Raw genomic sequence first — 9,616 nt, 5'->3', positions numbered from 1 at the left:
AAGTATTAGATGAGCCACGACCTGACAAATGACCCCAATTTGCATATATGGGAACGCCCACCAGAACATTCTATTTGAAACAAGAGAGAAACAGGTTGTCTAAATATTTAAAAGTTCGATTTCCTGGTGCGAATCGTGCCGTGGTGGTGTTTTGCTGGACTAAATCGCTCTACGAGCAGTCTAAGTAAACTTATCCTCAGTACTTTTCGTTAGGCTCCACTACTGAGTCTAACAAAACCTCATGTGAGGTCGCGTCAGGTAACCTTTGAGATTGACCAATCAGAACACAGCTAACCAAATCGCGAAAGTGGACATTCACACATACCCTTAGAACATTTTATCTCGAAAACGTTCGTACCCGAACGATTCCGAATGCTATATAGCGTACACTCGCTTCCGGGTGATGCACACGGCATACGTACAATCATGACAACGGTGAGTAAACAGTCGCTGAAAATAGTGTTTTTGGCAATATTCAAGGATGTCATCTTGTGGAAATATTAGCTAATGGTAACCATGTCAACAGAAACCCCAAAGAGTATATACTGCAGGTCAAACAATTGTGTTACATGCGGATTTTTGTTTGTGGAGAGATCTGTGTCAGTGACCTGAATATTTTGAAAGTCCCTCCGAATCCCTAAATAGTAGCCATTGTCTGTTTGCTTAAATCTATTTAACCGTCTCGCGTTTGATTGGACCGTCATTGGTCGCTCCAAGGTTACCTGACGCGACCTTCTACTAGGTTTTGTTAGACTCAGTGGTGGAGTGTAACGAAATACACAGAGACTACGAGAAGCTTACTTAGACTGCTCTACGAGACACGCGTTAAATAGTATTGATTTCACGCAACGGTCAGCGTGTATTGCACGTGCTTGGTCGCCAATCTACCTGTAACAACCAGGTGTATTCGTATCAGTGACTCCTGAGTCCACATGTACAAAACGATGGATGCAAACAGAAGAAAAGAGTTGACACCTGAATGAAAACTGAAACGCAAAAAGGGACAAAGAAGAAAAGACTCCGCACTAACTCGCAGAGATTTGCAGCACGGCAGACAAGCTATGAAGCCTTTGACAAAGAAATGAAATAAGGACCAAGGTGATACCTCTTGCTCGTGGTCAAGTTACTGTCTCCTACGACCACATACATAGTGTCCTTGCATATACTTACAGATCAGGGTCCACGTGCCCAAACGATGGTATCTTTACAATAGTTGAAACCCTGACTGTAAGGTGATCCGGCTTTTTCACAAAGGGATCGTAAGCCTACAATAGTTGTAAGTTAAAAAAACAAAAAAAACTGAAACCTACAATAGCCAGCTACCTTTTGTAAGTGCCTACTATAGGTGGTAAAATGGCGTCGCACATGGCTGCCAAGGAAGTCTCGGAAAAAATTAAACGTATTTTCAGAGATCGAACATCACATTTGGCATGTTATATTCCCACTTTTTAAGTTCGACCATACATTGAACATGCAACCAGGTGTTCAGATGCCATTTCCCCTGAAACTCAATTGCTGGTTACATCTCTTTTCCTGAGTAAATGCGATTTTATAAATGGAAGTAGGTGATCTGCATGGTGTGCATGTGTGAGTGAGTTTAGTTTTACGCCGCACTCAGCAATGTTCCAGCTATATGGCGGCGGTCTGTAAATAAACGAATCTGGACCAGACAACCCAGTGATCAACAGCATGATCATCGATGTGCGCAAATGGGAACCGATGACATGTGTCAACCAAGTCAGCGAGCCTGACCACCCGATCCCGTTAGTCGCCTCTTACGACAAGCAGAGTCACATTTTATCGCAAGCATGGGTTGCTGAAGGCCTATTTTACCCCGGACCTTCACGGGTCTCTTTGATGTGTCCTCTGGCATAGCAGTCAGCCAAATGCTATCAAGAATACACGTACATGTACATACACAACACATGCATATGAATGGTAAAAGTTTCATAAATATATTCAATATGTAAGAAAATATATACTGAAAGGTAAAAAAAACTTCTAGTATTGGAAATGATATTTAAATATCAATGGAGTATTTGAACATGTTTTTTTTATCTTTGTTTATTGCCGGGTTGAATGGCAATCGTTCACTTGTTTTCTAAACACGACAGCTATGGCTAGGTTAGCGACAGATGAACAACAGCCCATTGGAAGTCTAGACGCTGGTCAACGATCTCGAGTCATTGATAACGACTTCAGTTGCAGCGGACGAACGATGGAACGTTTTAGACAGCGATGCAACGTCACCACAGCACTGATGATCGTACACATTGCGGTCGACGCCATGTGACAACACGTCACCAGGACCGTAATATTGTTCATGAACAACTGCAAGACCAATTCGTAAGGGCCACAGAAACAGCTTGGGGGAACAATAGGAAACCACCAGCTACCAGTCAGTGACCGAACCTTTCTGGCCTTTAGTAATTCATGCTTGTCGTAAAAGACGACTACCAAGATCGGGTGGTCAGACTCGCTGACTTGATTGACACATGACATTGATTCCCAACTGCGCGGATCGATGCTCATGCTGTTGATCACTGGATTGTCTGGTCCAGACTCGATTATTTACAGACCGCCGCGCTATAGCTGGAATAGTGGTGAGGGCGGCGTAAATCTAAACTCACTCATTCACCCCCTCTTTTGCTAGTGCCACACAGTGACAGTAACACTGTCTATGGGCATATGACTATGTTACATTTGGAACACTGACACACAATGAATAACACTGTCGATATACGTATACACCATATTACACCTGGAACATTGTCTACATTGAATAACACTGTCTATCGAAAGATACACTAGACAACACTTGGAGCATAAAAGCTGCAATTAATCGTTTTAGGCTGTTGCAATCATGTCACATCAAAAATGACAGCCAAAAACCCCCTAAAACAGGACAATTAAAAAAGAAGACAGTGAAAAATGAACAGTTACATACAACGTTATTGTATATATCCGACGTCCAAACTCTTCCACGTGTTATTACACAAACCGAACGGCAGTCTTAATGAGCATCTCTCGACCACAATAGTTCACGACTGGTATCATATCTTGCTATCGCAAAAGTGGATCAGCGTTTATCTGTCACCTCAATAGAGGATGATGATCTTATCCTCGAGTTCACTCCCTCACGCTTGTTATACACCTGTAAACCTGGAACTAATGCCAGCGGCTGCCTCAGCCCGGGGTGTGGGGATATGGACGTCAACCCCCCGGGCTGGTCGCTGTGTAATCGGCCGTGATGTGATAAGTACTGTGGATCAGTGTATAAGAAGCCTTGCCTTGACCAGCGCACTGACCACTGTCGTTCCCGTCTGGTCACCAACAGCCCCAGCATGACGCCTATATTATGGCTGTGTACAGTCGTGGTGGTCTGTGTGAATGTGTCACACGCACAGTTCACACAGTGAGTTACCCTTCACTAAAATGTAGCTAGTTTACCCTCTACGCACGTGTAGTTAGTTTACCTCTACAAATGTATAGCTAGTTTACCCTCTACTAATGTAGAGCTACTTTACCCTCTGCTAATGTGTAGCTAGTTTACCCTCTACCAGTGCACTGTCAGATACTTTTAATACTTATCCCTGTTAAATACTGCACCAAGAAGCTGATGCATAATGCATGCCATCAGTAGTGTGTAACATACTTCATTAACAGTGAACGACACACGTCTAATGAATTTTTTTCTTTGTTTCAGGCTTAACTCGACGCGCTGTTGTAAGTATAATGATTTGTCATGGTTGGGATTTCCGATGGCTCCCCGAGGGGTTAACCACATCTGAATAACTTGTCTGTCATAATTACGCATTTACATCTTACGTGTCACAATTACACATTTACACCTCACCTGCCATAAATACTCGTTTACATCTTACCTGTCATAGTTACACATTAACACCTTGCCTGTCACAGTAACCCGTTTATACCTTACGTGTTGAACTCCTCGTTTACACCTTTCCTGTCATAATTACTCGTTTACAATTACCTGGCTTAATTACTCGTTTACATCTTACCTTCTTAATTACTCATTTGCACCTTACCTACAATAACTCCTCGTTTACATCTTACGGGCATAAAGCTTTGTTTACATCTTACCTGTTCTAACAGCTAGTGTACACCTTACCTCACATAACATCACTAACTAAAACCCTGCTTTAAGTTGTGATCATTTGACTGACTGAAAACGGATACATTGAAAACACAAACGATTTATTTCAGATTACTGGAGCAACTGGGGTTCCTTCTCAGCTTTGACCGCCTGCGATGCCACCTGTGGGGCTGGGTCACAACAACGGCAGAGAACTCGTGCCTGTCTTCGACCTGCGTACCGCCCACCACCTGGCTGTCGCTTTGACGAAGTAGAACAAGAGACAACCACCTGCAACTCGGGAATCGCATGTACAGGAAGTAAGCAGGAAATGTTGATATGTCGGGGCTCTTGTAGCTTATACCCTGTCCTTGTTTTTATTGCATTATTTTCAATGTATGGAAATTAATCTTTCGTTTGTGTGACACTTAGAGAGAGGCAGGGTACCTCAAAGTCCCTGAACGTCGCGGCCAATGCACATTCGTAACTACTCGTGTCATTCCGCCGAGTCGGATGGCGTCTCGTATCCCTCTCGTGGACATGTTTACGACTGGGTCCTGTCTAAGCGTAAAAGGGCATGACGGTGAAAATAGTCTGGTACTATTATTAACGAAAGTTAACTTTGAATTTCCAAACATGGCTCTTAGAATATCTACATCCCTTGGGCAAAATAGCAATATGGTCACTCCCTTTGCAAATATGTTTCAGTGTTGAAAGTTGTTCATCTTTTAGCTCAAAGTTTATGTTTAAATTGTGTTGGTTTTTTTTATAGTGTAGCGAAGTTTCAAAGGTCAACGGTTCCGCCAATTTCATGTTTTGAAATACGTTTTACTACGCGCGATTTGATTGGTTTGCCACGATTCTTGGCAATAGTGGCGTACGCGAGGGGTGCGAGTTCTTTTTGTAGGTCACGGAAAGAGACGAGTAGTTACGAATGGGCCAAGGTAGTTCCCGCAATAGCTGAACTTCCACTGTCCAGGTAGCCAACCTTCAGTTCTCTGGGTAGTCTACCTTCAGCGCATAGGTTAGCCGATCTTTCAGATGCCGGGAAAGCTGACCTTTCGCTTTCTTAGAAAGATAATTAACGCACCTTGACGGATGTTGCGAAATATCTTAATGGACAAATCTAAGAGGATCGGTACAATGTATTCCCACCCGGGTTCAGTCCATACAGGTGATTGTCTTAACACACACGGTATGGTAAATATACTCTTCCATAAAAGTAGAGCCGTGAAGGTCCCGGGGTAGAAGTAGAATAGGCCTTCAGCAACCCATGCATGCCATAAAAGGCTACTATGCTTGTCGTAAGAGGCGACTAACGGGATAGGGTGGTCAGCCTCGCTGACTTGGTTGACACTTGTCATCGGTTCCCAAGTGCGCAGATCGATGCTTATGTTGTTGGTCACTGGATTATTTACAGACCGCTGCCATATAGCTGGAATATTGCTGAGTGCGGCGTAAAACTAAACTCACTCACTCACTCCATAAAAGTAGGGAAACTTACGACAGAAGTAATCGGGATATATATCGGAGTTAATCAATACTGATATGATAATGAATGAATTGAGAGAGCATCATCACTTGCTGTTCCTTATGACCATACTCGTTTGTATTGTAATTGTTCCTGAAAGATGTTTGCTGCATGACGTGAAATTTGCACGTGGACGATTTTCATATTCAACCAAAAAACCGACTACATACAAACACTAACCACCGTGTGATGCAAGATGATTGTCAAAATTAATGGTCTACAGTGATTCATCGACCTTGAAAACCGACCAAATCAGTGATGACACCCCATGCACCTACTGCATTGTATCCCACGCTCTGTTAGGGGTGGTGATAACGGGAAATATGGTGCGTTCATAAAACGAGGAAAAAGGTGCATTCATAAATTGATCCAATCCAATCCAAATTAAAATTTAGGTTCCCCTACTTTGGATATTATATGTTTATCTGTGCCACGTATTCAAATCGAACTGACACAGGTCCAGTCTTCTGAGAATAGACAATTCCTTGGGACTGGCGCGTACCTTGTTCGTCACATAACTGTTGATGTGCTTTTGTCTCCACAATGAAGGAGTTCAGAGTGCTAGTTATGATATGTGTTCACTCTACTTCAGCTGTCGGAATTTGGGCTTCGTGGACGGCGGGCACATGCTCCCAGTTTTGTGGTCAAGGGACGCTCGTTTCCACCCGGACACGATCCTGTACACCCACTGGACTATGCGATGAACCTCTGACCGAGACGAGGACAGAGGCATGTACCGGCCAAGGCGGCAACTGTGAGTATTAGCGACGTTGCACCAGTAAGCTTAGCTGCCTGTTGATTGCCAGATTATCCATATCCATCACTATAATATATATCTCAGCATTATACCTCGAGATGTGTATCACTCTCCGTATTGTACCCAAGGCTGAATATCACCCACCGCAGTGCCCTGGGGTGAATAACATGGTCCATATTCCACCCTGCGGTGAATATCACCCTATGTATTCTAACCCTAGATGAGAATGGAAACACTCTGACCTAAGACAAATGCCCAAGGAAAAAGCACATGTGATAATTGGAGATTTGTATCATGTGATCCTCTGGGATATATTGTTAAGATATATATTGATATGTTTCTGGTATCAATCACAACGATACTCCTCCTGGTCGTGAGTTCAGATATATATTGACATGTGTCTGGTATTTGACCTCCGATATATCTGAAGAATACTACTGCCCTGCGTATATCGTAACATATTGCCCAATGTAATGTACCTTTACAGGCATCGTTTTACCTATTGTACCCCGAAGATGCTTATCAATAGTATAAACTGAGATTTTCATTAACATCTCTCTATGTTCCCACAGGTGTCAAACGTTGCACTCATTACCAAACCTTCATCTACAACTTCGGCAACCCCATCAGCCACATCTGTCTGCGAGGATCATACCTTCAGATCACGTGCCCCCTCCAACCTAAAGCTCTCCTCAGCACGTGTAGGGGGGATTATGTCAAGTGTCAAGTATACCGACAGGTGGAGCGATACTGCTTTAGACCCACGTTCAAGTACACTCACTGGGGATAAAGGTGTTTTCCATCCCCCGTGGTTTGTGCGGTATATGGCCATTATCCAACAGTCCATGTTATACAATCTGTGACACTGTTGTTTGTTGGGATTTCCGGAACGAGGACACAACAAATGAGTCGTTTCCATGGAGGAGCGAGTGTTGGTATTTTCTGCATTTCTGTGATGTGTATGCCAGGCTATTATTGGCTGATACGCGAAGATGTGACTTAGAGCCACCTACTTGTCGTTCTGGAAGTGATGGTGCTTTGTGTTGTGACGTGTTCGGTTCTCTGTGTGTTAAACCACTACTGTTCTACAGTTTCCAGAACATACAGTTGTTTAACTTTGCCAGACTTGGAGGTAATAGCTATCAGTATCCTGAACACACGGATCGGAGGACGGTTCTTCATATCAATTCCTGTCTGATGCAACGGTGCAAATATTTCGACCAATAAACCTTGTTTCTTCTCAGGGCCAGGTTCCTTGTGTGTCATATTACTATGTTCACTAGTGATTTGTTTGACATATGTCATGGGTTCCCAATTGCGCAGATCGGTGCTCATGTTGTTGACCACTGGATTGTCTGATCCAGACTCGATTATTTACAGACTGCCGCCATATATACTGAACATCATTGAAAACGCACCACCCCTAAAATTGTGGATTTCTAAGAGCAGAAGTGAGCAATCTATGTAAATTTTACATATTTGTGTAGACCAATGTTTGATAAAGAAAAGAAGCAAAAAACAATCAAGGAAAACAGTGAAGATTTAATGCAGCTGACAATGAAATAAAGATGGGGTCAAAATGGAAAGTCAGTAGCGTGTATGACCCCCGTTAGCAGCAACACAAGCTTTGCAACGTCTCCTCATTGAACGGATAAGTCTCTGAATAAAGTCCTGAGGCACTGCATTCCACTCTTGCTGCAAGGCATTGTCGAGTTCCCCAAGGTTGTTGATCTGCGGACGACGTGCGAGGCGTTGGCCGATGTAATCCCACAAGTGTTCGATGGGTGACAAATCTGGTGACAATGCAGGCCAATGAAGTAGAGGAATGTTGTTGTTAGCCAGATACTGTATCGAAACACGTGCAGTGTGGGCTCGTGCATTGTCATGTTGAAATGTGTGCAGATCTTGATGCTGGTGAAAGAAGGGAACGACGTTGTTCTGAAGAATGTTGTCACGGTAGTAAACGGCATTCACTCTGCCACGACAAACAATCAGAGCGGTTCTGTGGTGATAACTTATCCTTCCCCACACCATAATGCTGCCTCCACCCCACCGATCGGTTTGCACAACACAATCCTGATGATAACGTTCACCCCGTCGACGCCATACCCGTAGACGCCCGTCAGCATTTCGCAAGTGAAAACGCGACTCGTCGGAGAACACCACACCATGCCAACGTCGTAACAACCACACACGATGCTGTTCAGCCCATTGTCGGCGTTCACGGCGATGCCTGTCAGTCAGGATGGGTCCAACGTAAGGGCGTCGACAACGTAACCCTGCCGCACGGAGACGGCGTCGGACGGTGGAAGCGCTGATCAAACCGCGTCGACCCTGGACAGCGTTGGCGGTTCTGGCAGCGGGCAAGGTTCGATCCCGAATATGGCGCCGTACAATGTCTCGATCTTGACGAGGGGTGGTAACACGTGCCTGACCTGGGCGTTGCCGGTCCCTGCTGGTTCCTGTTTGTTGGTATCTGTTAGCAAGCCTCAGAATGGTCGAATGATGACACCCAAATCGTCGTGCAATGTTTCTGCTTGAAGCGCCGACCTGCAACATACCCAAGGCCTGTTCTCGTTCCTCTGGTGACAATCTTGGCATGGCGAAAAAACTTTACTTACGAAAGTACTGCAAAAATGAGAACGGTTTTGTGCCGAAGGTCATTTATACCCCTGAACAGCATGCTTTCTGCATGCAATTTGTGCCCTTCGTGTGTGATGTGCATGAATTTTGTTGTTTTCATGTGATGTGTTCGATGATGTGTTCGAACGATCCGTTTTTTACTGTAGAGCGTTATTTACGATCTAGTGTGTTATTATCAAAATTCCCACCATTAATTTTCCATTTCCAAAAGATTCTATTGCCTTATTTCAAAATTTACAGGTGGTGCGTTTTCAATGATGTTCAGTATAGCTGGAATATTGTTGAGTGCGGCGTAAAACTAAACTCACTCACTTCGGTGCATGTGGGTCTGTATACCTAACTCTGTGGACAAACTGACGTAGTAGCAACGGTGACACAGTGTGGGGGTGAGGAACAGGGGTTCGAATCTCTCTTTGGAGGATTATTTTTAAAAGTAAAATGTAGACTTTCGCAAGATTGTATTGTTGTTATATGTTATGAATAACATATGTTTCATAGTTGAAGGAAATAGGTGAAGAAATTGGTTTGTTTTAGAAAATTCTAGCGCTACACGTTTGGCCGCTCATGTGTAAACATCGACAGTTTCCGT

The 9,616-nt window shown here is 43.9% G+C and overlaps 1 protein-coding gene across 1 annotated transcript; it reads left to right on the top strand.

Moving 5' to 3' along the window:
* Window positions 1–3,277: 3,277 nt before the first annotated feature.
* On the top strand, window positions 3,278–7,633 carry LOC137255237 (adhesion G protein-coupled receptor B1-like). The gene is made up of 5 exons (XM_067792675.1): window positions 3,278–3,415; window positions 3,707–3,726; window positions 4,228–4,416; window positions 6,220–6,381; window positions 6,957–7,633. The coding sequence occupies exons 1-5, from the start codon at window positions 3,345–3,347 to the stop codon at window positions 7,172–7,174; spliced, it is 660 nt and encodes a 219-aa protein (XP_067648776.1). The 5' UTR covers window positions 3,278–3,344; the 3' UTR covers window positions 7,175–7,633.
* The last annotated feature ends 1,983 nt before the right edge of the window (window positions 7,634–9,616 follow it).

The sequence above is a fragment of the Haliotis asinina genome, chromosome 11 (assembly GCF_037392515.1).
Source record: "Haliotis asinina isolate JCU_RB_2024 chromosome 11, JCU_Hal_asi_v2, whole genome shotgun sequence".
Lineage (NCBI taxonomy): Eukaryota > Metazoa > Mollusca > Gastropoda > Lepetellida > Haliotidae > Haliotis > Haliotis asinina.
Note: the sequence above shows the minus strand (reverse complement) of the source record. Positions and strands in the feature narration are given on the sequence as shown.

What these genes read in the sequence shown, in the direction of transcription:
- LOC137255237 (XM_067792675.1), top strand. Translation starts at nt 3,345, where the DNA reads ATGACGCCTATATTATGGCTGTGTACAGTCGTGGTGGTCTGTGTGAAT. An exon ending in TCACACGCACAGTTCACACA is followed by an intron (nt 3,416 to 3,706) that starts GTGAGTTACCCT and finishes TCTTTGTTTCAG; the next exon opens with GCTTAACTCGACGCGCTGTT. An exon ending in GGGAATCGCATGTACAGGAA is followed by an intron (nt 4,417 to 6,219) that starts GTAAGCAGGAAA and finishes ACTCTACTTCAG; the next exon opens with CTGTCGGAATTTGGGCTTCG.